Source organism: Crinia signifera, chromosome 3 (assembly GCF_055691185.1).
Source record: "Crinia signifera chromosome 3, ASM5569118v1, whole genome shotgun sequence".
NCBI classification, from domain to species: Eukaryota; Metazoa; Chordata; class Amphibia; order Anura; family Myobatrachidae; genus Crinia; species Crinia signifera.
Genome location: NC_139219.1, coordinates 248,658,151 through 248,685,656, shown reverse-complemented (window position 1 = coordinate 248,685,656; position 27,506 = coordinate 248,658,151). Strand labels below are relative to the sequence as shown.

The 27,506-nt window shown below is 38.0% G+C and overlaps 1 protein-coding gene and 1 long non-coding RNA gene across 3 annotated transcripts in view; one reads left to right on the top strand and one right to left on the bottom strand.

Annotated features, from left to right (window-relative positions):
- Positions 1 to 1,500: 1,500 nt before the first annotated feature.
- Positions 1,501 to 22,091, bottom strand: SLITRK3 (SLIT and NTRK like family member 3). 2 transcript variants are annotated; one of them, XM_083177837.1, is made up of 3 exons: positions 21,971 to 22,091; positions 21,302 to 21,404; positions 1,501 to 20,002 (listed from the first exon to the last, which is right to left on the bottom strand). In XM_083177837.1, exon 3 carries the CDS (start codon positions 19,981 to 19,983, stop codon positions 17,332 to 17,334), a length of 2,652 nt encoding a protein of 883 aa, XP_083033963.1. In that variant the 5' UTR covers positions 19,984 to 20,002; positions 21,302 to 21,404; positions 21,971 to 22,091; the 3' UTR covers positions 1,501 to 17,331. The 2 variants fall into 2 exon arrangements, with proteins under 2 accessions (XP_083033963.1, XP_083033962.1); XM_083177836.1 differs by lacking the exon at positions 21,971 to 22,091 and having other exon boundaries at positions 21,302 to 21,832.
- Positions 21,477 to 27,506, top strand: part of LOC146064390 (uncharacterized) — a 54,782-nt gene continuing 48,752 nt past the window's right edge. Inside the window, exon 1 of the long non-coding RNA XR_014471802.1 lies at positions 21,477 to 22,719. This is a non-coding gene — a long non-coding RNA (uncharacterized LOC146064390). The remainder of the gene's footprint in view (positions 22,720 to 27,506) is intronic.

Sequence of the window (27,506 nt, the reverse complement as noted above, 5' to 3'; positions counted from 1 at the left end):
CATCCCATATCCGAATTATTTCAAAAACCATGGTTTTTGGAACAAATAAAAAAAATGTTGTTTGTTTTTCACCCCTAACTCTTTTTTTATACTTACCAAGTCCCCCGGCGTCCACGGCAGGCCTTCAGCATCCTCTCCAGCGTCTCCAGCTTTCCCTGGAGTGCATTGGTCAAATGTGTGTGCGTGCCGGTGGCATCACCGGCGTGCCTGGGAACTCGCGCAATGCACTCCTGGGACCGTTGTAGACGCCGGTGACGGTGCTGAAGGCCTGCCGTGGACGCCGGGGGACAACGTGGGAGCCGAGGGACCATCGAGGCACCACCAGGGGACAGGTAAGTATGCCTAAAAAAAATTATTCCAAAACTGAAAAAATCCCTTTTCCGGAATGCTCAAGGTCCCGAACATTTTGGATAAGGGATACTCAACCTGTATTAAAACTATCTTAAAAAATAAAGTACATACATACTGTATAAATCTACATCCTTACACTACACACATCATTTTGAGTTATAATGAACGAACATTCTGTATTCTCTTACTGCTATATAATATAGCAGCTCTTTCTAAAGACCAAACAACTATTTAGACACATTTTTTTCTGTATTACATACACTATACTACAGCAAAATGTTCCAGTCTTTGGAGAATCTAGATTGTGATGTAGAGAACAGTTTTGTCAGCCAAAGGCTGCAAAAAAGGCAATCTGTGAACCTTGAATGCTATAAAATCAAGCAGGGAAGCCAGAAAATAATAAGCAAATCAGCAAAATACTATGATAAAATAAAACATATCAAAGTTAAAAAATTCTTAAACAGTATTGTGGGTATACAGTTTTATATCATAGATGTATGTTAGATTGGTTAATTACTATACATAAAAATAAAGCTAAAGCTGAGCATACATAGAATAAATGTCTGTCTGGCCAACAAACATTTTAGCTGACAGCCTGAAACCTGCAGCTATTTTAGCCATACACTGTGAGATATTTGCCAGTGTATGGCAACAAAATACTTCTGGAGAGGGGACAATTGCCTGTTCCTCCCTTGTGCAGAACAGGGGAAATGTTGGGAAGTCGGTAGGGAAGTGCATACACTAACAGATGTAGACAACTAATCAGAAGAGGAGCATTTTAAAAGAGGAGAATGCCTGTATGCAGCCTCCTCCGGCTGAGCCCTTTTCTCTCTACCAGGCGCAGCACTGTGTACAAGAGCATTTAGACTCTACAGGGCTTGTGCGAATCTCCGGAAATATGAAGTGGTGGACATTTTTACGGACATTTTTGTATCACTGCTGCTGCTGGCAGCAGCGCAGAGTCACGAAATCTGTGCACTAGAGCACTCCACACTACATGCGCAGATCACCAGAAAAAGCCAGTGATTTTGTCAGTGCTCCTGTCGCTGTTGCTGGATTCCAGAGGATAAGTATTACAAAAATGGGTGCAGTATGCACGGTGTGGACCACCTGAGACTCAGGGGCACCCATGCACCATGCACACTGCCCCCATTATAGATATGCCACTGAATCAGAGCTATAGACATGCTGGATTATACACTGTTTAATTATCACTCCAATCATTGGCTTATCGGACTGTAGAGTGGACAGTGTACAAATGTAGCCACGCTCGTCATTGCTGTAGGATTGCCATCCTGATGTCCTTGTCCCACCATGAGAAATGATGGCAAACTTAGGCGGTCTATGGAAAAAGCATAAATGAAATTGCTTCAATGTTGGGTGGCAATTGCTCCACTAATGAAAACTACAGAACAGTGCTGTGGATGGATAAGGCACAATGTACAGGTACAGTAATGTATTGTATGCCTGACAAGTGGCCCAGGAGGTCACTCTGGTTGACTCGCAAAGCTGCGAATATCTCAGCTTTGTGAGTCAACTAAACACCGTCCTCTGTCACTCTCTGTTGACTTAGATATGCGGCACCTTGGTACGGGAAGAGGGAGGGCAACTGACATCTGCTGATGTCAGCTACCTGCCCTCGGCACCAGCATCATGGGCAAATTACCATGGGAATGCCCAGCATTTTCATAGGGACGCGACTGAAGTCTGTGGCCACATGCGCACTCCATCACCATTGCTCACCATTGCGAAATCCCAACAGTGAGTATGGATTAGAATGACCTCCCTAATGCACATTACATTAAATAGTTTTTAAAACAATAATATTGCATACAGATACATAGTGAAATTTGACAAACCCTGAGCATAGCCCCAAGCTCCATTTACTAACATAACTGAAAAATGATAACATTTTCAGAATAGAAAGCTGTTGTTCATTTAAAGGATTGAAGATGCACAAAATGAAATTACTTTAAACTGTTCCATATGTTTTTCTAGAGAAATATAGTTTTAATGTGGTATTTTGTACCTATTCTTTTTAACATAGCCTTCTCATGTACTGTATTACAGTCTACAGGTGGCAATTATGCATTGTTCCTCAGTTCTGTTCTTACTGCAAATCTCAAGAACACTTTCAAATGAATTGGTAAAATAGTGACACCTACAGACTTAAAGAAGTACTACACTCTACAAAAATATATATTTCCGTTCATACTTTACGTCTAACGTTTCATTAATGGGTAGACTCTTAAAAACCACAGGTAATATCCTACAAATTATATCTTTTTATTTAAGTTTTATTATGAAGTTTTCTTAATTACAAGTGTACAATTATTATACAATTATTACAGTACAAAGTGGCGAATGAATCAGCCAAGAGCCAAAAGCATATTCATTTTGCTATTTGAATTATTGTGTGCCATTCATTGAAACAAGGTCTGTAGCTAAAAGCATTTTCTAAAAAAGAAAGTAAAGAATAAACAAATTAAAATTCCACTGACTTTATTCTACCAAAAAAAAAAAGACAAAAAAAGAATAACAATAAGGCACTGTAATGCTATGATGTACATAAGAGCATAATTTCACTTTTCTCAAAAACTAGAAACTAATATTATTGCCCCCATGCCTCCTATAAGTATCAAATACTTAGAAATAGACTAAGTAATCCGGTCCCATGTGAGATCTTGCCTGTTTAAAAAGCCCAAACTTATCATAATTCCAAATGAAGTGGTTTGGTTTGTGTAACATTAACAGCTTAATTATGAATTTATGTAAATGAAGCAGTCAGCACCAGGAATCATTAACCAAACAGATTCCAAAGAACTTAATGCAGTTGCCATAGATCCACATAATGAAAGCTGCACAATGTTATATAGGAAACTCAATAATACAGTGTATGTGGATTTCTTTTAAATATATTGCAAACATCTAAACATCAACTAAATGTAACCATTGAAGTGTTTTCTAGTATTACATTTAATACATATTGGGAATCATTTTTATTATTACAAATGTATAATTATAATAAACCTTTACTCGCAAAAGCAGCATTAGGAAGAAATGTATAAGCACTCTATACATCATAGAAAAACCTGAACAACTGTACATATTACATATTGTCACTGAATATATGTGCACATATGACCTACTAGTAAGCCCGCTCGAAGCAAGTGCTTCGAAAGCTAGTAGATGTAGTTTCACTTGCTGCCAACAGATGGCAGTGTAAGCCCACTCAAAGCAAATGATTCGAAAGCTAGTAGATGTAGTTTAACTTGCTGCCAACAGATGACAGTGTTTCAGAGTCACACAGACACTAGACATATCTATAGATGATGGTATGAAATGAATGCATACACTGGGAATGGCTTTGGACTGTGGTTTATGCTATCATACAAATCCAGCATAACATAGTTACAGGCTGCTCTAATGCCATGTCAAAGGGTTTATCACTGAGCACCGCCAGAGAGATCATTGCATCCTAGCACCCCAGGATAGTTCTAATCATTGTCCTTCAACATCAATTTTATAATAAAAAGATTGAAATAAAAGATAACTTTATACTAAAATAAACCTATTTATAAGCTGTCGTACACATGACAGTACATAGCTCAATTCTGCAGAACATATACATGAAGTCTATGTACATTGTAATGAAAACATGAAAGGAGGAGGCAGTTTGCTGGTGGATATGTATAAAGTCATTCGCAACATTTAGGGCTCATACATATTAGTTATCTGGGTCTCTAATCCAAAATGTGCAATATCTATATTACATTTAAAATGTAGGGGTTAATGTACAAAGCCTTATGATAAAGTGGAGAGACAAACTACCAACCAATAAGCTCAAAACTGCCATTGTTTCAAGCAATGGCTGTAGTAATAATACTAATAATAAAACTTTTATTTACAATGCGCTCTTTCTCCTGTAAGACTCAATATGTGTAACCGATGGAATGAACATAATACTGTAAAGTACAGAAAAAATGAAATACAGAAAAGCTTACTGAAATCACTGAGAGCATGGTGAAATGCATGACTAAACAGGAAAGTATTCAATCTTTTTGGAAGGATTCTAGAGTAGGGACCTCTGTACTGTAATGTGCAGGGAAGTGAGTTCCATAGAGTCAGTGCCAAATGGCTAAAATTTCAACGTAGACTAATTTGAGGAGAATTTACTATACGTTCTGCCTAATAGTCCAGAATTTGAAGTAATTGAGCTGGCCAGTATGGAATCAGAAGCTACTTTAAATACCTTAGTCCCTGGTCATTTAGAGCTTTGAACTCAGTAAACCAACTTGAAATACAGTAGATTTGCCATCTTACAGGCATCAAGTGGAGGCGTAAAGAATGGGTGTTATTTGGCTGGAAGGGGGCAGGTTGGTTATTAGCCTGGCAGTTACATTTTGTACCAGCAGTATGGGGTGCAATTCTTTTGCTGAGAGATCCGGATATATTTCATTGCAGTAGTCGAATCAAGATGATACAGATGCATGTTTGATTTTGACTATGTTCCACAGATGAAAAAAAATGAGGATTTGATTGTGGCTGATGCCTGATAATTAAGTGCCAAGCTATATCAGGGCAGTTGCCTGGTACTTTATCTCCCTCCTCTTCATCACCCTGTATGGCTTAATACACCTCCCCTATAGCCAATAAATCTTTGCCTAATCCATAAATACACTTTTTCACATCTACCCTAAGTGCCCAGTAACTATCTCACCACCCTTTTAAATACTGCAATACAATGAAACCCAGATTAATTATGTTAAAAGCCCATATGTCTGTTCTAAAACATATATACCCGTGTCTGTGTTAATGTGCCATTACCATCATATATGTGTTTCTCCAATTATCCAATAGAAAATTATCACTGGCTACAATATTATAAATTCCAGAAAAGATCTGATCACGTAAGCAAATGAAACAATACTGAAGATGCAAATGAACCAATATTGGTCAGCGGACTAGTAAAAAGATTAGAGACATAGAGCCAAATTCCAAGATATTTGCATACCCGATGTTGTCACAGTTCAGATATTATTGTCCAGCTGCGCTTAGATCTGAGTCACATTGTACATGTGCCTCAATGGTTTTGCAGTGGTGGCCACAGAGAGGATTGATGTGTAATCCTTGTATAATCTCAATAACATAAAAAGTACAGTATATATACTATAAATGAACGCTATGAAAACCTTAAAATATATTTGGATATGCTACAATAAGTGATAATAAAATACTTACAGCCAGCTAAGAATATTATGCATGTGTATGCTAAAGCTGATATAATTTCTAGTTACAGGGTATTAAAGAACATTGTATCTATACAAAGAACATTCTACAAATAAGTGAAAGAGTGAGGTAAAACATATGTGTAGACCATTTCCTTAGTATATGCTCTTCCGTTCCAAAGTGGTTTTCCACAAACTCCACCAATACAGTCCAGGTTATAAGAATATATATGAAGGAAGACAGGTGCCTTACTGTAGTCATTTAGTGACAGTATTACCTCAGTCAATTGGATTTAATCATCTGGACTTATTATTAAATAATGATTACAGGTTGAGTATCCCTTATCCGAAATGCTGGGGACAACACATTTTTTTTACCATACTTTCCTGGTCCCCTGGTGGTGTCCCGATGGTCCCCCCGATGTCCAAGGTGTCCCCCGGGGCGTCTACAGCGGCCATCAGGAGCCCCTTCAGTGGCATCGCCGGTCCCAGGGGTGCATTGTGCGACCGCATACTCAAGCAATGCATCCCTGGGACCGGAGATAGAAACATAGAATTTGACTGCAGATAAGAACCATTTGGCCCATCTAGTCCACCCCGAGATGTCGCTGAAGAGGATCCCGGAGGCTGCCGTGGCCATCGGGGGGGGGGGGGGGGGGGTGAAGTAAGAAAGAAAAAAAGCGTGGGGGGGACGACAAAAACAAAAAAACTAAATATTCTGAAAAACCACGTTTTTTGGAATATTTCGGTTTTTGGAATACACGGATAAGGGAGACCCGACCTGTGTTAATATTAAATTCTTTGGGAAACTCTACTTGAAAATATAGGGAAATTTATCATCCACATGCTGAGGCATACAGTAGTTATTAATTTGGGGAATATTTATTAAGATGCGGGTTTTACAGAAGTGGTTATGTTGCCCATAACAACCAATCAGATTCAGTATTTTCTAGATGTTAGATAAATTATAAGTATAATCTGATTGGTTTCTATGAGCAACATCTCCACTTCTATAAAATCAACCTTTTAGTAAATGTACCGCTATAGATTTACATGGTAAACACACTATATGACACTTTGCTATTGTAAACAGTAATATACAGTACATGTATACAATTATGAAAACAATACAATCAATGCAAAAATAATAAACTGGATTGCTGACAGGAAAAAATGTAAAAAGATGAGTAGAATAGCGTAGATAAAATAAACACTTTGATATAATTTTTGTACTAAACACAAAGGTTCCAGAAATGGAAATTCACATAAAATATACGAAACTAGATGAACAGCATTAGTATCATTGCCCATTATGGCTGGTTACTGTGCTCCATCTGTTAGATACAGGGCCACGTAGCCAAAGCTCTTCTTAAAACTGACAAAACACACCTACAGTACTTAAACTTTGTCATTTTATTGTGTAAAATAAAACCCACAGTATCACTCCTAATCTATTATCTCTCAAGGGTATGGAATGGCTGTGTATGGTGACTTTACTGTTTTTACAAAGCACGTGTTGCAAGAAAAGAGGATGGCTCACAGGGTCCAGATTTAAAATAAAAAAACTGAAAAGAAAAATCTCCAATATTCAATCATTCTGTGTTGCATTATGAAAATGTTCTTTGTAGCCACAAGGTAAGTACATGACACAATTGTCATTCTATGCAAGGGCATGTTCAGACTCCTGGAATGGCCGGGAGGCTCATGAAAATCATGTCCCCCTCCCCGTTCCTCGAAAGGTGGGCAAACCCCCCCACATGCACTTAGACCATCCCTCTTGCATCCCCCCTCCTCATCCCTCTCCTCCATTATTTAAATATTGGCATTCACATCTCTTGGGGGAGGAGTGGAGCTAAAGCTACGCAAATCGCAGCTGAGAGTGTCTATTCTCTGGACTTCTACCGGAGAGAAGAAAAATGAAGTACGCTAGTAAGGGCGCACTGTGTGTCAGTGGTGAAAAAGATTATGCTGTCAACAGAATTAGTCTACAGTATGTATTAAGCCTTGGAAAGCGATAAAGTGAAGAGAGATAAAGGTGAAAGCGATAATGGGAACTATGTACTAAGTCTTAGAGAGTGATAGAATGGAAAGAGTTAAAGTACCAATCAATTACCTCCTAATTGCCATGTTACAGGTTGTGTATGAATAATTACAGTAGGAGCTGATTGGTTGGTATTTTATCTGTCTCAAAGGCTTTGTACATAGGCCACAAAGTACCAACCAACCAGGCCCTGTCATTTTTCAAACACAGCAAACATAGCAGTTAGGAGATGATTGGCTGATACTTTATCTCTCTCCATTTTATTTATCTGCAAGGCTTAGTACATAGACGCCTTACTCTGTTACATAGTCATGCACAACTGAATTATACATACAGCGTTGTCCAAAATATCTGATAATATTTTGTTCACTATACCTATCTTGTTTTTTATACTGGTATGTTGTACTAATAATACAAAATCTCGTTTAGCATTTTCATTTTGTTTATTAACTGAATTGTGCTTTACGCACTGGAATCATTCTTATAATGAACTACATATACACTCTCCTGGGTGCAACTTGTCAAACATAAAACCCTTGGTCTGCATACTTTGCTACACATTTACAACTTTTTGTACAGTATATCTGTTTTATACCTAGGATACCCAATACGATACTGTGCCTGAATAAGTTCATAGTCACATTTTTTCATGTCATTCATTTGTATTTAAAAATACTTTGAGAAAGACAACATAGGGGCTGGTTAATGTAAGATAATTATACAAAAACATAATGTACAGTAGTCCGCTTTAGATTTGTCAAAGAATAAAATGTGCCTGGATATTTCTACATACTGGGAGTCTATAAGGATCTCCAGATATACTGTTATTTGTTTTATGCATTTGCATTTTATTATGGTTTTCATATTAAAAGAATGCTTTTATATTAACTGTATTGCAATTCCATGTCCTTGTCTTTTCTGTCCTTATTATGAGTCATTAGGGATTATGATTTGTTTAGATCAAAGGACACAAAGGACTACGACAGTAGTTAATTAACAGCTTTTCCTGATTTTTTTTTTACTCACTTTTTTCTCTTTTATACGCCGTCTTTGTACTGTACATTTATAATAACAATAATCTTGAGCACTGTACTATCTGTATTTCCTACATATTTTCTATGTCCTCTGCTTTTCTTTTTTAAATACCACAAGGGATTATTATCATCAAAGAAAGGTGCTTACCGAAGACTCAAACAGTATACTTTCAGACAGGCCCCATTTTATATACTGCTTTGTAGTACGCATGCACCTTGCACACTTTTTTATCACACTACGCTAGGTATGCCTGTTTAATTTTAGTTCTTTCCTTTTCTTACACCTGGCAAAAAAAATATGTGACAAAAAGCACTGTAATCAATTTTTTTTTTGCATATTGGATTTTACGTTTTTTTATACACCAGTTTAATGGTGACTTTGAAAACGTGATACAAAAATGTACCTAAATACAGCTCTACCACTTATCTCTTTAACTCCTTCCCTAGTACTTCCGAGAATTTCCTGGGCTGTGCTCCAGTGCGCAGATTTGCAAAATTCTCAGGAGTGCCACTGCCTGTGCTCCCTCTTGCCGGGCAGCGCCACTGAGCACTGACATCAGCACTGTGCCCAGCTTCAGCCACTGCCCGGCTCTTGCTGCCCGGCCCTACCTCCTTCCCCGGCTGTGTGCGGCGTGATCTTGCTAACGTCACACATCCGCGTTGCTGGGGCGTTGCTGGGGCCTGCACACGTAGTGATAAAGGGCTATTTTCTGAGCGATCTGACTTAATTTGACTAGATTGCTTAGAAGTTTAATACACATCGTTGTGTGTGGGTGGAGCCCATAGCGATAGTGATGCATCGCTATCACCGGGAGATGTATAACCAGCCTCCTGGATTATTTTAGTCAGATCACTTAGCAAGAGCCTACACATCACCCATGTTTTTTTGTAGCAGGAGATAACGATCAGTGATCTGCGTTAACTTGCTTAACTTAAATCTTCCATGCTTAATCCCTGGTGCACATCGCTGGCACTTTCTGAGTGATCTTGATTCTGGGTACTCTCAAAAGGGAATCTCTCATGCTGAATTTCCCATGCTAAATTGCTGGCACAAATCTCTACGTTTGTAGCCCCAATAAGAGTGTTTTCACATACTGTAACTGTGACACAATTCGATCTGTAGATAAGAGGCATATCTCTGATGTGGTTCTTGTTGCTAGGTCAATAGTGTCTAGGTCGACCACTATTAGCTGACAGGTAAAAGTTCGACATGATCATTAGGTCAAAGTACACATTAACAAAAGTTTGGCACAAGCAATAGGTTGACACATGAAATGGTCTACATTAGCTTTTCACAATTTTTTTGTTTCTTAAATTTTTTAACGTTACGATCCATGTGGACTTCAATTGAGAAAGACAAAGTGTGTGAAGCATGGCGAGTGAAGCGAGCCATGCGATAGTACGCATTACAATAATTGGTGGTCTATGTTGACAGATGTCGGCATAGACATTGAAAAAAAATAAAAATTTGAAAAACTCATGTCAACCTTTTCCGGTGTTTTCCATTTCCATGGGAAACTAATACTTGTGTTGACCTTTTTCCATGTCGACCTTTTCACAGTTGACATCATGGTCGACCAAATGACCTACACACTGTCAATTTAGTAATCCATACCCCTCTGATGATGAGGATGATCATGGTGACTATGTGTTGCATTAACCACTTATGATTGTGTACTGTGCATTGCATCACAGCTATAGTATATGACATTACTGCCTTCTATTAAAAAAAAAAAAAAAGTACATTTTCATTCAGAAAAGAGGATTCCCATTTGATTTTCAAAAGAAAAAAATGACAGATTTTTTTGTAATTTGATTTGATTTGGCTTCGAGTGTATGTGTTATTTAATTACATGTTAAAATAGAAATTTCATATTTACAAATAACAATGTTCACACATTAGTTTATCTTGTGTGTATGAAATTATTATAATAAAGATATATACTGTTTACAAATAGGGCAATGTGAATTAGCAGTTACTACTAATGCTGCCAAATCACATACAGTATATGCAGCTATACAAATGGGTGATCCAGTTTATTCAATTACTATAGTAAAGTTTTTATTATTTTAACCAATAAAGCTTGCTGATTGGATAACCCTGCAATTGTTTCCAATTGTGATTTATTTTTAGAATTCATATTCTTACAACAATTTAGAAATTGCCCAATATATGACATGAGTAGACACCGAATAAAGAAACTGCACTCCAACATACCGGGCTCAATTCAATTAACTTGTCTTCACGTGCTAGGGGGCAGGTCGCCTCTTGCAGCCCTATTTTACACCAGATTATTGTCCAGTGATACCATAAATGCAGTATATAGCTGCACTTACTCAAAACCACAAGCAAATGGCGGAAAAATTTATTGATCACATAGTGCAAAAAACGTAAATAAACGTAACAATTTATGCAGTATTGGAATGCCATTTCTATTCAAATAGGAAACTTACTATTGAGCAACCTATTTTCCAAATGTATTCTTAAAAAATATTATATATATATATTTTAGAAAAAGCTGTTAATATTCTATCGAGGCAATCCAATAATGCTATGCATTTTTCAGCTATGTAAAGACGTCTTACAAAATAAATACATGTACTATATTGTACATTTTTAAATAGCCAAGGTTCAGAAACTGGTGGTGGAGGAATCTCTAATACTGGCATGGATATTTCACTCCTTTTAATTAAAGACTATTTAAGACAACCTTCAATCTTGTATTAGATAGTTCTATATCACATTGCAGTATGTAATTGCTTGCCCAGGTCAAGGTGATAATAACTGATTATCTGATATCTGAAGTACCCAAGTTTTTGTAAAATGAGTCGAGCTAGTGATTAACATGATGGTCATGCATGGTTCACTCATTTCAGGAGGAACTCTATTCCACATGCTACAGTAAGCTAAGATCCCTCTCTACACCTGATGGCAATGTCTCTCCTTAAGTGTTTGATTTTGGACAGAAAATTGTTTCATTCCATTACTCCTTTTTTTCTCCATTTCATCCTTAAGTGATCTACAGAATTCAATTGTTTTGCCATTCGGCACAAGATTAGCTAGTGCTCATTATTTCTATTTGCCACCTCATTTTGTAGCAAGCAGAAATCCATGAAAAGTTGGGTTTTAGGGTACTCAAACTGCAGTTTTGGCAGCATGCCCAATAATTTAGTCAGTTTGTGTGTCTCAATCCATTGCATTTGGACACAGCAAGCATGATAAGTAATGGTCATCCACAGCACTCATGGAACAATTGAATATCATCCACTGGGTTCCCTACACAACCAAAAACATTTAAATTCTGCCCAGAGGGTCATAGAAGATAAAATGTTAAATCACATGGTGATTACTTTAAATTATTCTTGGGTATCTGTATGATATATGTATCCATTTCAGCTGTACAATGACATTTCAGTGTTGTGTTATTTGGTGATCCATTTGTGAGGAATTGCAGACATTTCAAAGAAACATTGTTTATGACATATACTGTATTATGCGTATGTACTTTGTTCGACACTGCAGAACCTTTGATGTGCCATATAAATAATGGAAAATAATAATAATAATAATAATAATAATAATAATAATAATAATAATTGTAATACTGTATATCAGATGGTATATCAGATGGTGCTCCACAGGCCTAGAGGGATTTACCAAATCTTCCAAAAAATAAACAAAAAACAAACATACTGGGCCTTCAAAAGTGATAAAATGGAGTGTGATAAACAACCAACCAATCATCACCTACCTGACATTTTTCAAACAGTCTGTGACATGGCAGGTAGGAGCTGATTGGCTGGCTGTTTATCACTCTCCATTTTATCACTTTTGTAGCTTAGTGCATCTGGCCTACTGTATGATCTAGTCAAATATTTTCCCTTGACTTAACAAAATGGCAGCTTGAAATCAACAGCCACATAAACCAACAGCCACAAAAATGGTCTTTTCTGAAAGACATTTATATATTGAAATTGGTACCAGCCAGTCAGATTTTACTTATGGGCGCAGGACCACAGCTATCAAAGGTAAAATGTACACTCAGTGTCAGCAAAGCCAAATGCAGTCCGTGACTGCACTGGCTTCACTCTGACTGGCAGTGAATTGCTATTGGAAGTTCTGCCTGCCAGTCACAGGCACACAAGGCAGTCCTATCAGGTGTTCCTTCCCTCCAGGACTGCCAGACCTGGCTGCAATAGAGAGAGAGATGGCTACTGCCAAATGGATGTAGGCCCCACAGCTGGTACCAATAAATCAATTTCAGCATAAAAGGAATTGAATATATGTTTTACAGTAAAAAACTAACTTTGTGGTATTGTATATTTCTTACTCTTTGAGAACAGGAGTAAATAATTATTGAACATACAGTATACAAATGTTTCCTGTATTCTGATAAGCCAAATGAAAGAACAGAAATAAGTGCAACAGTTTACAAAATGATAATGGACTAATATGAACAAATTGTCAATAATTAAAATGTTTATTTGTTTTATTTTCCTGGATATTCCATTAACCTTTTGTCGTGTAAATATATCTTTTACACTCTATACCAGTAACAAAACCTCATTGCAGATAAGGATTCATTAAAACATATATGACAAGTTCGTTAAGAGGCATGTGATCATGTATTTATGGTAAGCAGTAAAGTTGCTCAGTTTCATGTTGAACACAGTGGGGACTAATTAGAGCAATATTTATAGTTGTCAAAAATACCCAAGTACTTTCTATGGAATGCAATTTACAAATGCAGTATTAATTCTTGCTCAGAAACAAATCTGAAATATATAAATAATATGATACAGATATAAGCCAACTTTTACCATTGGCTTTAATAGACAAGCGATGAAACAAAACATGTAAGGCAAGAGGATAAGAATGAAAGAAGCATGCAGTTAAATGGTTTCTTAACATAAAGCAAGGTATAGCAACTGCATAGTGCATTGAAATCCCACTAAAATAAATGGGATAAATGTAAACATTTACCACCATATATACAAATGCAAGGAGAAAGCATATGAACAAATTTCCTGAATATACTCAAACTTGAATGTACTAATATAATTTCCAGTTTAAGGTATCAATGATTAGCATACATAAAGGACATACAGTAGTGATTTATGCAAATCTGTAGCAGTTACAATTGCAACAACAGCAATACATAAATCGTAAGCAGCAAATTATTGAGCTATCGAGACACCATTCTCCTTTGCGTTTACTATTAGGTAGGACTTATCGGTAAATGAAAAGTCATCTCTGCTTGGTTCATTATGATGGTTAGCCAAACATTTGAAAACATACGGTTAAATGGGTCTTGTAATACTATTTAAATCAATAGTCGTACCTCTTCAGCTAGTGTATTGGGAAATATCTGCTTTGACATATCAATCTACATGTCAGCATTTGTGCAATAAGATGCCAGAATTGAGTACTAATATTGTCATTTCTCATGACCGGTGCTAGTCATATTAGTTCATAATATAAGGCTTGTGCATTCATTATTTGTCAGTAGAAAATGTGACCTCTTCATAGCTGAGATAAACTAGACAGTGTTTCCTTTGTCTGCTACGACAACACAGCCAGAGCAATCCCAAAATGTTACACATTAACTCTGCAACAGAAAAAAAAAGAACAGATCTCCCCCACCCTGCACGCACACACACACACACACACACACACACACACAGGAAAGCCACAAATGCAGCTTTAAATCTGTTGCACAAAGGAACAGCTTCCTACATACGAAAATAAAACAAAATTTAAGCCAAAAAGTATCTCCTTTAATATAAAATTTCCATTCTCAAAGAATAAATTTATTTTCACTGAATAAATAGAATTCCGCACCATCCAGGGGTGGAACATGTCCCTTTATCAATGTAAAGACTTCCTTGCTTTCTCTCTTTTTATGATTATATATATAGATTTTTTAAAATTTTTCTTGTTTTTGTGTTTGTTTTTTAACAAAATATAGAAACATAACATTTGCATTATACTTCGATATGGATTATGAGCACTCTTTTTAAAATGTATACAGCACCAGGAACACTAGGGATTGCACGCAAAAGTGTTATTGTAAAAGAAATACAATGATGTGATGCATGCATGGAGTGAATGGATTTCTATCTTTATAAAGAGTGTTTGGCCTTGCATTTTGATTTTATTTTCAAAATACGTACATGCTGCCTATTTATTGTAGTGTTCAATGCAGTCATAACCACTATACAGTGAATACTGGATTCTTTTTCTTTAACATAACAAATGGATGTGATACTAAACAAACAAATCCAGCTGTTGGACTGATAATAGGTCTAATTGGCTCATTCTAAGCAAATTAAATTAGCATTATTAATTAAGGAGGAGGTTTTCTAAATAAAATATATTACAGCACAGATCATCAGCTCTCAGCTGTCAATAAACTAAATATCCCATGATGCTTAGCAGAGGAGTCAAGGGAAGATGTGGTTCAAAGCAATTTAGAGTTGTAAAGGTTGACATTCCTAAATTCCAGCAATTTAAGAGTTGCACCACACTGCCCTATATAACAATATGTTACAATACACTTGTTCTTTGTTTATCAAATAAAATCAATCGTCAGGAGGATTTAATTTCATCACGTGCAACTTATGAACAAATCTAGGGAACGTTACCAAAAACCATTTATAGTAATGACACAAAAAGTGATGTTACTTTGCAAACTCTCTGGACCAGGGATTGTGATCAAAGCAGAAATAAGTCAAAACATAACAAATATAAACATTATGTAGTATACATATAGATAGGTACAAGGCGTATCAATGCAAATCTGTATTAATGTCTGTTGATATCTATATGTATGTATGTAACCAAATGAGTCATTACAACAATTGATAGCAGTGTATAGTAAAACATTAGGGCAGATGACCTGATACGAAAGCTAAAAGCATGACAAACTATTATTTCCACATTCTCATTTTCCCTATATTTATGTAAGGCATTAGTGACATCTGACAGTTTTACATTCAATGTACAGTAATGATTTGATTCGGGATTTATATTAGACAGGAAATGAAGCTAAGAAAAACAGATCCAGGAATGGCTGCAATACACAAGTAACACAGAGCTCTAAAGCCAAGAACCAGGTGACTGTGCCTAATATGCAATATTTAGACTAAAGCTCCCTCTGCTGTTCAATCACATAAATACATCCTTATTTAAACCATCAGCTATGAGCTTGAAAAAAAAAAAAAAAAAAACTAGTTTAAAATTATATTTTCTTTGGGATTTTTTGGGGTTTGATGGCCCCTTTTTATATATTTCTTCATATAATTCTATAGATTACTCTATTTTAGGAAATATAATGTGCAATATAAATGTCTACCATGAAGAACACAACCCAATTAGATGTTCTCTGCAGTTCTACTTTGCGATGTATTCCTCTAGAATAGGTCGGAAAGCACTGTGGTGATCCCTAGATATTTTACTTAAGGGAATATCATGGGGTTCTCATTTTTCAAACTAGACAAATGAATTAAATGGCTCTACAGTACCTTGTTAAGTAATAATTTTCTTCCAATTCCTGTAGAATTGAATCCAGTTACTACATTATTTATTCTCTGGCTACTGCAATACTCTAAAGTGCTAGTGATTCCTAGAATTTTAAAACAACATCAAATAATGTGTCTTCACCCCATTTGTCTTACCTCTATATGTTCTGCTAATTGCAATGAAATAGCGATCAATGTTAGTCAGCATGGTAACTTATTTTTAGCAGATGGACATAAATTATTCTGGGATAGCTAAATTTGACCATTAAGCCTTTTTTTTTAATCTGTATATATCTGTATATGTATGTATTGTTTCATTTTTTTTTTATTAGGAAAGCTATACCAGACGCATAATCACTATACACTGATTAAACATTACCTTTACAATTAATATTCACTGAAATTACAGAATAAATATATGCATATTTGCAAAATCTTTGTGTATGGGGTAGGCTGAGGAGTAAGAGGGGGAGATGACAGTAATGGTGCTTCCTACAAAGCTGTTAGTTATACATACCCAGTAGCATTACTAAATAACTTGCAGTGAGATGCAGAAAAATATCCTGGCATCATCATGAATTCACAAAGATGTTGATCCCTAGCTGTCTTGTGTACATTACATCTCTGCATTGCAAAATGAAATAAATCAAATATACATAAAACCATGATGCTTTGCAGTGAATCCAGGTTTTTTTGGATGTTGAATTGTAGGTTAAAGAAAAGAATGAGCATTAGTGTTTTGGGTGAGAACATTCGAGCATTAATCCCCCTGCAGTTTTTTTTAGGCATGCAGCAAACTGCATCAATATACAGGAACTGTGCCATAGGCGTTTCTATGTATAAGGAAGCCACAATGCCATCCTATCCCCCTCCCCCCAAAACCCTCAAGTGAAAAGGTTTAAGTTACTGCCAAAAAGGACACGTGGAATTATTTATCAGGATCAGTACAAATATCCTCATACCTTACATGGCACAGTCAAGTTTCTTAGAATCCTATATAAAAAATAATGATTGATAACATTGCTGGCAAAAGTCTGCGAAGGCACTTCAATTAATTAGGATTAGAGTATGGCCCTTCCTCCAAAACAATTTGGGGAGCACAACGGTATCATCTTGAATCATGCGTTTTTTGGGGGCGCTATGAAATTATGCTATATTAGAATCTATAAGTGTTTTTTTCCAAGACTTCGAGGTAATCCGGCTTGGTTTGGAGTTTGGCCCTTAACTCGAGGTATTCACTCTGGGTTTGGTCTGAAAACCCCTTTCCAGCTGAGAAAAGTAGGGTTTCTTTTAATCTGGCATCCTGCTGTAAATCAGGGTATTGCATGCCAGGTGGGTGTACATGTAGTTCCTTTAATTTGGGCACTGTGCCGTAAATGCAGTCCACAAACCCAACTGTGGGAGCTGACCGTTCTCGGTCAATTATACCAGGAAAGATTACTCCATTTTCATGAAAACTTGGTACTTCCCCACTCTGATTGACAGTAACTATAGTATTAAGCTGGGAGTTTGACACTGCCATGGTCCATTCTTTTTCTTTTTCAATTAAGGTCCTATAATTAGTGTTATTTTCCTTTGTTTCTGAAAATTCCTCCCCCATCTCTTCCTCTCTTGGTTTGTAGATGGGATTGTTGCACATCTGGGTTACTGGATGTGGTATGTAGTCATACACATGGCCAGGAGCCTTCTCTGGGGAGTTGTTTGGTCTGTCCTCAAAGATTCTACACTGCATCTGAAGGCCCGTCAAATCCACCTCTTGTCTCTTTCTGAAAGGCAGTTTCTTGCGCCTTCTCAGCACAAAAGCAAAAAGGCCTGCGGCCACAAAAACTGCTGAGAAGAACAAGATTAGGAGGCTGAGGATGAGGACAGACAGTGGAATGGCACCCCCTGGTGTGGTAAACTCAAAGACTGAAGAGATTGTGGGCACCATGTGTCCGGGCAGAGCAGATGAAGCAGTAGCATGCAGCAGCTCTGGACACAACATTTCCATTTCAATTGACTTTAGATCCTTCAATGTGAGATTTTCAGGGCTTGTGCACAGCACCTCCCCAACCACAATGACTGAGCTGATGGTGTCTATCCACTGTTTCAGAGGGACGATGTCACAGGAACAATCCCATGGGTTCTGCTTGAGATCAATCTGCACAATGGCATTAAGGTGCTCAAGAACTCCTGCAACAGGAAGGTAAAGAAAATGGTTGTTTCTCAGATTGAGCCTTGCCAGAGAGGTGCCTGCAAAGGCATCAGTTGGGAGAGTTCGTAGCAGATTGTCATTGAGAAATAGCAACTTCAGATTTGGCATTAGACTGAAAGCAGCAGGCTGGATTTCCCTTATCATGTTATATTCAAAATATAAATAATTTAAACTCTGTAAACCTCTAAACATGCCAGGTGTCAGCCTTTCAATGTCATTCCCATTTAAATACAAGCTTTTTAAATTTGGGAGGTTAATGAAGGCTCCTTCCTGCACATAAGATATGCGGTTGTTTCCAAGGTGCAATAAATCCAAAGAAGAGAAATTCCAAAAATCAGACCTGTAAATTTTCTGTATTAAGTTGCCACTCAAATAAAGTTTCTTAGCATTGAGAGGTCTAGGCAGGAGTTCTGATATATTGTGAAATCCTTTCTCTTTACAGTTTACTGTCAATCCCAAATCATTGATATGCAGACTGCATGAACATCCAGTGGGGCAGATAATTGGAATGGGAGGTCTTGTCTGATATCCAGCTATTGGAGGTTGGTTCGGGCCTGGATAAAGACCTCTGGGTGTTGGTGGAGGCTTTGGAGCTCTGGGTTGCTTGGTGGTAGTTGGATGCTTATTTGAAGTCTTGTACTCCACAGAAGAAGCAGTGACATGAAAAGAGGACAACATAGAGGATGGCTTAGTAGGCCATGAATTTTCTCTGCTTGAAGTCAACTGGGGTATTCCCAGACTTGCTTCAACCTCACTTTCAGACAGCAAAGGGCAAAGCTTACCTCGTTTTATATCCCTTAGATCCTTGCCATGAAAGTGAAAGGGGCTCTCACATGTAATATCCCCAACCAAAACAGTATATGGTATACGTTCTAGCCAGCTCTTTAGCTGCACAATCTCACAAGTACAGTTCCACGGATTCTCTGCTAGCTGAATCTCCATAATACTTCTCCCTATATGATCCAACATACCTCTGTAAGACAGGATCTTTAACCGGTTTCCACGCAAGTCCAAGTGTGTTAAAGACACAGACTTGAATAAATTTGTTGGAAGCAAGGGAATATGGTTATCATTGAGAATTAAGACTCTCAGTTTATTTAAATTTCTAAAGGCCCCACTCTCAATCCTCTTAATTACATTATAGTCTGCTTGCAGATATTCCAAGCTTTCCAGCCCCATGAAAGTGTCATTTCTAAAAATGTCAAGTTTGTTTTCGTGCAAGTAAAGCCTCTTCAGAACTTTCATACCATTAAAGGCTCCTGCCTGGATGTCTTGTAATGCATTATTCCCGAGATTAATAGACATAGCATTGTTCAAGTGAAGAAAACTGTTAGTGTACAATTTTCTCATCGAATTTCTCTGAAGATACAGTTTAAAGGGTCGAGACCAGGATTCTGAGATCTGGCTAATATTTGTAAATCCTTTATTGTCACAATAAATGTGGAAAAGGCTTTCCTTCACTTCACAGTAACAAGGATCAAAGCAAGGCTCGTCTATTTCCTCTGAATCCTCAATCAAGGGAATTGGCGTTGTCCATGCTAGAGCAATTGTGCTTAAAAGAATTATCCATAACATACGTCCATTTAGACGAGTTTCTGCTGGAGATGGTTCCATTTTTGATTAATAAAAAAAGCTGAAAGACAAATAAATAAAATTAAGATTTTATATTAATGAGGCATGCATGACAAACATTTTATACAGGCTTGGTGCAAAGTAACACAGTGGCAATCCCGAGTCACTCTTTTTGCCTAATCATAGCAAAAAAAAGAATAGTTTTCACAATGTTATTAATGTGTAATTCAGGAATCCTGAAATACCATTTAGCTATATTAGGTATTTTTGGAGGGGTTATATTGATGAGCATACTGTATAAGTATTATGAGTCAGACAGCAGTGATAATAGCAACCGGATTCAGCATGTCCTAAAATGTCTAATTACACACACACACACACACACACACACACACACACACACACACACACAAACACTAATGGAGTACATGAGAAAGAGACAAGTATCACATATTTCATCCCAAACAGTTAATTCTGGAAAAGGACAAAATCTTATTGATATTTCCAGTAAAATGTCAGTGTGGACATTGCCTGTGATTGATTTGCAGATTCCAGGGACTGCATGCAATTAATACGGTGGCTATTGTATACCTTAAATACCCATAAACAGATAAAAGAATGTAGAGATAATTAATCTGCCCATACCACATGCCCATATGATCTTCCTATCTAAGGGGAGGTTGTCAGTAAAATGCAGCTTAGTCTGGGATGATCCACGATTTAAATGTTTTGTCTGCTTAGCAGCACTGGCACTGGGGCTACAGCACTACAGACCATCCGGTGTACATTTCTCAGAGGGGATCACTGACACACATACCTATACGTTCAAGAGTATACAAATGAGAAAACTACATGATGCCCAACCAGATAAAAAACATCTCAGTTCCCTGTTTCCTTATATTGCGCCTGTGTGTGATAATACAGACATACTCACTCACTCACACATATATACACATAATGACATTGCTGCATATAACTACTGTAAAAAATCTGGCTATTAGCAAGGCGTCTACACCTTGCTGCATTTCCTGTGTGCTTATGGCATAGAGATTGCAATGATTATACTGAAACTTACAATTAAAAGATCTACTGTAGATTATACAAACACACACAAATACAGTTCCCTGGCAGATTACATGTAGGCAGGGTAGGTTTCTGGATAAGGAGCTACATAGCAGTTAATACAGTGGATTGCTTAAAATAAAGATAGTGGGTTATATTGCAGCAGCACCACAGCAGCATCAACAGCAGCAGTAGTCTCATTTCCAAATATGTATCTGTAACTTATATCTAATCTAAGGTCAATGACAAATCAGTTACCCTAAAAGTGCATAGATATTGAACGCAATGATTTACTTACCAGTTTGCAGGTGAATGTTTAGCACATCCGGGAAAAAAGGCTGAGTTTAAGGATTGCTGGCTCTCCCTCTCTGTCTTTCTCTTCCTATCTGCTCCTACTGAGTCTGAAGCAAAAAGAGAAAAAAAAATGAGCTAGAGACGTGCTGGGAATGTGCAATGTGCAGTGTGCTGTGAGCTGCTCTGTGTTTTCAATGGGTTGCTTCAGCATGCAGATCTGCCTCTCAGTATGCTCAATGGAGCCAGCGAGGAATCTGCAGCCTCTCTGTCCAACATTGCTTGCTGAGGTCTTTCTCACTCTCCCCCCTCTCTATCTTCTCCTCACCCCTCTATCCTCCTCCTCCTCCCCCAGTCGTAGGCAACAGATCATTGGAAATTTGACACAAATCCAACAATCTTCACACCACTGCTTCAATTGTCTGCCTACTATTTATTCTCTTTCAACCTATTCTATGCCTTTACCCATTTGTTGCCTTCTCTTTTTTCCCCAATTGCCCCCTCCCTTGCTGACAGCAGATAATTGGGACAGTCGATCATAGTCAAGCATCTCTCCCCCTCTGCCTCCCTGTCTTCACCTGTCTCTGCAGGATGCCTTGACTTTCTCCCTGTCCCTTCTATTGTGAGTACAAAGCTTCACATCACATCTAACATTCTAATTTCCAACATTACTTACAAATCATTGTTTTTCCTTTTACTGTATTTTTTTTTCCATCGCAACCTATCTTTCTGTTTGTGTCTCCATCTATCATTTTTGATCCCTTAGCAGCATGAAAACAAGCTGGAGGAAGGAAAGCAGATGAAAGCAGAGGGGGAGCCTTTGGGTTTATGACGTGAGCATGCATTGGGAAGCCCAGGCATTTTTTGAGGGTGTGTGGGGTATCCCGGGCAATCATCGATGTTTCATAATGCATATATATAGTTTTTTTTTTTTACTGAAGTCGAGCCATATGTTATGATGCTTTGCAAACCCACTGTATTAGAACTGCTACTCATACTGTCAAACTACAGCAAACTTCAGTGCTAATATTCCCTTCTCCCCCGCAATGACAAATCATACACTCCTTCTGCATAGCCAGTTTTCTGCTACCAGCTGCCTTCTGTGAAAGCGGTGTTATAAGTATCTAAATATTTCTGGCTTTGATGGCAGTGAAATATTTATTGTATGAGAATCTATACCTATTGCTCCAGCCTCTAGCATTTATTGATGGCTTAATATATGCAGTCAGATTTTGCATGCAGCAATGTATTCCTTGGTTGCGATGTAAAGGAGAATTCTTTTTTGTGAATAGACTTTAATCCATCAGTGAAAAACAATGGTACTTTTCTTTCCAAACCTGGCATTGATTGTGCTCTGACTGTAGCAGGAATGGGACTGAACTGAGAGAAGGAAGATGATGGCAGCTGTCCCCAAAACACAAGCAGGTAATTCTGTGAGGGGAACAGGTACCATCAAATGTTTAAGTCATTCGATGATACTGAGCCGATACATGATACCTTATATTTTGCTTGTGTATTGATGTGCAGTAGTAATCATTATAAGAAAAAAGTTTAAAGGTTATTCCTAATTGGATGGCTTTATTTATTGCAATCACTGGAATTAACAATGGACAGTGTCATGTCATGTGATATAAACTCTAATGTCTTGAATATAATTTTAAAGAATAATTGTAACTGTACAAAGTTACAATACAATACACATTCATTTCTATTTCATTCTAGTATCATAAGACAGCTCAAAAAATGACGTAAACAAGTTTCATTTGGTATGTTTTTATCATGATGTCACATATGTATGTGTGTGGCTGTGTGTGTGTGTTACCAGTGCACATATGTGTAGGAGTGGTTTGAATAGACTCATAGTTGTCTCTAGACAATATTTCTATGGTAATGTAGCTGGAGACAGACCGTAACCCAGTGCAGTTTTTCTAGAACAAGCAGAATTACATACAACTACTATATATTTGTGACCAGAAATGCAGCAATGTGACAGGTATTGTGCCACATGTACATAAGAAATGTGATATGTTTCTTAATAAATTATGCAAATCATGCAGTACAGTCAGCATTTTTTGTATAATGATGGAACAACCCAATGTTTTTTAAATACTTGAAGTGATGTGTAAGAATAGTAAACTTTTAGCTAAGAATACAATACAACTTGTACTACAATTATTATCTGTTTACTTCACTTAAATAGCTACACAGTGCTTTAAACGCTTCCATGCTGTGTAGCCTCTGGGTTGTAACTATTTGTACGGAGTTTGATGATTGGAGGCATTATTGTCAGACATAGTAAAAGTAACCTCACAAATACAAGCCCAAGGACACTTAGATTGAGCATCCTTTATTCTCCAAAGCGGCGTCTTAGCTGTGACCAAGTTCCCAGTAGTGACTTCCACTGGGCTTCTACTTAAACAGTAGGTAGTGATTTGTGCTTCTTCTTGATAGGATGCCAGAGTTGAAATTCTCTATGCAGAAGCTAGCAGTAAAACCTGATTTGTTCCCGATCCAATGCTGTGCAGGCTCTTTGCATCGTATAAAGCCATATGGCTGAGACCCTATGCAAGGGCAGCTACAGTTCTGTCCTGTTCTAGCACCATGCAGTCTGTAAGATTACGGAAGGCAAATGACCTCTATGTGATTATATGCTAAAGTCTGCCATGTCCATTTGGGTTCTGCTGTTAAATCACTAAGCTAAAAATTACTATTATCAAGCATGGAGAGGGATTTGTCAGGTAACCATTGTATGCTGCGTGCTGGGGGAATGTAAGGGAGGGTGGCTCTGGGTTCACTGGAGGTATCTTTGACAGGGAAAGGGATTTCCATTGAAAATGGAAAAGAGTGTTAGACACAGCCTTGAACTGCCAAGAGTCATCTCCGAGAGAAAAACATTTTTTTGGATGATCACACTGTGACATCAGTCCAAATGGGCTTATAGCAGGTACCTGCATATCATTAGTACCTTGTGTCAAATGGAGGTGACATGACATGATTTAAGGACGCCATGGTGACATTTTTTGAAAGAAATGGGATTCTTATATTTCTATTCAAATATACTAACAAAAGAAAATTTTGTTTGGAAAGGCACGGGAGTGATATTCTTACGCTCTAGCTCACAGAATGCTGTATCCCAAATGTATTCATTGTTTGAAAAGATTTTTTTTAAGCTCTCAGAGACATGTGTAAAAGAAAGTCCATTTGTTCTTGTAATGAACACAGGTACTGCAGGAGCTCACAATGAAATGCTTTCCTGACTAATGAATTCGTACCAAAAAGACTGTAACCTGCTGCAATATCTACTGTGCAGATTATAATATATCCTAAGTAATAGTCTATCCTTTCCCTTATAAATTGGAAGTCAAGAAATGCAAACATCCAGGTTACATTTTCATGCTTTCTATAACATGTTCATTCAAATCTGCTTTGTTTCTGCAGTCAGAAACCAGGCTCTGTGCAGTATATCGGATTGTGGCAAAGATTAGTAGAATTTTTTTTTTTTTTTTTTGTATTCATTGGATAAAGCTTCACCTACAGTGAGTACTGTGAATGTATTCAGTATTGTAAGCTCAATGATAAAACAAATTTGATGTATGACTATACAACACTGCCCATAGACTATGCTCATAATGAAGGTACATTTATAGCAAGATACACTTTCATTTATTAACTTGGAATTTATATTGTCAGGGACCACTTCATAAGTCATTGTCTGTGTTAAACAAGCATCACGGAGAAGGAGTTCAGCAACAGCTGGTACTGTATAACAAAGATTGCCCATTTCTATGGTGCGTAGTATATCATGGAGTTGTTCAATTGCTGCAGTGCTGGAAGTTGTCTGTTGGTTGTTCTTGCTAAAGTGGAAGCATAGCCATAAGTACAGAGCTCATAAGCAAATATGCCTTACATATGTGTTATGTATATGCAGTCCAAATATAATCTACATTTAGGGGTATATTTACTAACGTTCCTAGAAATGAAAAGAGATGATGAAAAGAGAGTTGCCCAATCAGATTCTGTCTATTATTTTCTAGGAAGCAATAGTGAAATCATAGACATAATCTGATTGGTTGTTATGGGCAACATCACCTTTTTTTTTCATTTGTAAAAGCTTTAGCTAATGTACTCCTTGCTGTGGTACATGGGAGGCTGATTAATCCCAAACAGGGCAACGAATGTAATGGACGTGTACAGTATACCTGAAAGGTAAATACTTTTCAGACCTGAGTGTGAATGATTGTATTGTGCAATGTAGTAAACGTCTGTATTTGATTGTTAATCTTACTCTTTTATTTCAAACAATAAGGAGAAGTTACATTTTGTTAATTAGTTAAGGTATGATCTCATGGAGTAATAGGAAGCTGCAAGAATCATACCCCTCCTGTGGCAGGCAGGGCCGGCTATACCATTAAGCAGCTTTAGGCAGCTGCCTAGGGCGCTGTGATCTGGGGGGGGGGGACGCCACCAAGTCTGCCTATCTATAAATCAAGGATGTCTATGAGGATTCTTGTATTTAATGCAGGTGGCGGCTGTGGAACTTCAAAGACCTTATCTCCATACAGTACTTTCATTGGGGACATACTTCCCTACTTTGCTGACCCCTCCTCCTTGTACTCTATTGTTGGTGGCAAAGGGAGGCCTCCAGGGAAAGCAGGAGACTCGCTCTCCTTCCCCTGGGGCTAGAAGGACCACCTGATTTTTGGGAGCCTCCGTGCAATTCTGGAATGTTAGGCAAGTATGCCTTAAGGGGTTGGAAAGTGGGTATTGGTGGCAGTATGGGGGGGGGGGGGGGGGGCGAAGTAGGTTGAAGTTTTGCCTAGGGTGCTGAAAAGCCTTACACCGGCCCTGGTGGCAGGCAGATTTACATTGTTAGTACTGTCAACACTCTGGTAGGGGTAACAATGCAAAGGGGTCAGCACCTATTTTATCATCCCAGCTTGCACTAAGAAGTGTCGTCTATTTTATTTTATTCGTTTTTGGGGTACTTTTGTATATATGGTACTTTTTTATGGGGTACTTTTGTAAATATGTATTTTTGTGTATAATACTCTTTCACCCTACAGGCATAGCTCTGAGATAAATCATTTGACCTGTCTTAAAAATAAATATTAAAAATATGTAAACAGACTTTCTAATGGAATACAGTGTGTTAGCAAATTGAGTTAGGTGTCTGCAGTGTTCAGGGTCATCAAGAGGGTTGTTTGGTTGGTCCAGTGAAGGACTGAGGCAGCCGCGAAAGCCGACCAATGCTACCTCTTGCCTTGGTAAAACCTTCATTAAAAAAGGTTTTCCAATGGCATGTACAGGACATCTATTAAATGTCACATTTTTGCCCCATTATCATCTATTACTGAAGGTAGTCCCAGTAAGAGGTGATGATTTTTTAAGTCAGTTTATCAAAAATCCCAAGATGATACATCACGTCTGGTAAGGTGAACTAAGGTCATAGTGCACTACTGTGCATGATTGGCCTATCCCAAGGGCTAAAATGTGGGGAGAAACAGGGTGGAACCCCTTTTGGTGGAACTAGTTCAACCTCTACCTTCACAGTAATTCTAACAGAGAATTATTGTTTGCAGGGTGGTGCTAAAAACCAGTGGCGTAGTTACATATGTGGCAGACCCCGCTCATTCATATGCACAGGGCGGGGCCACGATCATTATATATGCACTGCACTGGGTCCCCGCTCATTAGATATGCACGGAGTGGGACCAGCTCAGCGATCACTGCTGCCTGGGTCGCCTGTCAGCTCCGCCAGTGGTGGCTGTAGTCCATCACATCGCCCCCTCTATTTTTTGGCAGAGATGGTAGCTGATGAAAGCTAACCTCTGCCGGCGGGCACACTCCCATCACTGGCAATATGCTCGCCAGCAACCATATTTCCAACGATTTCAGCCCCTATCGCCCCTGTGTGTACACAGCTTTATGGGAATTAATTCCTAGCCAGACATGCATTTTCTGCAGAGCTACTGTACTCTGTCAGTCAATTCACTGGTTACCTGTATTCTACGGTATTCAATACAAAATACTTTAACTTACACACAAGGCCATAAACCAAACTAAGCCAACATACTGTACATCTTTTCTCTTATCTCTAAATATCTTCCAACCTGACCTCTTCGCTCCTCAAAAGATCTCCGTCTCACATCCACACTCATCACTCGCTCCCATTTCCGATTGCAGGACTTTTGACGGGCTGCACCCACTCTGTG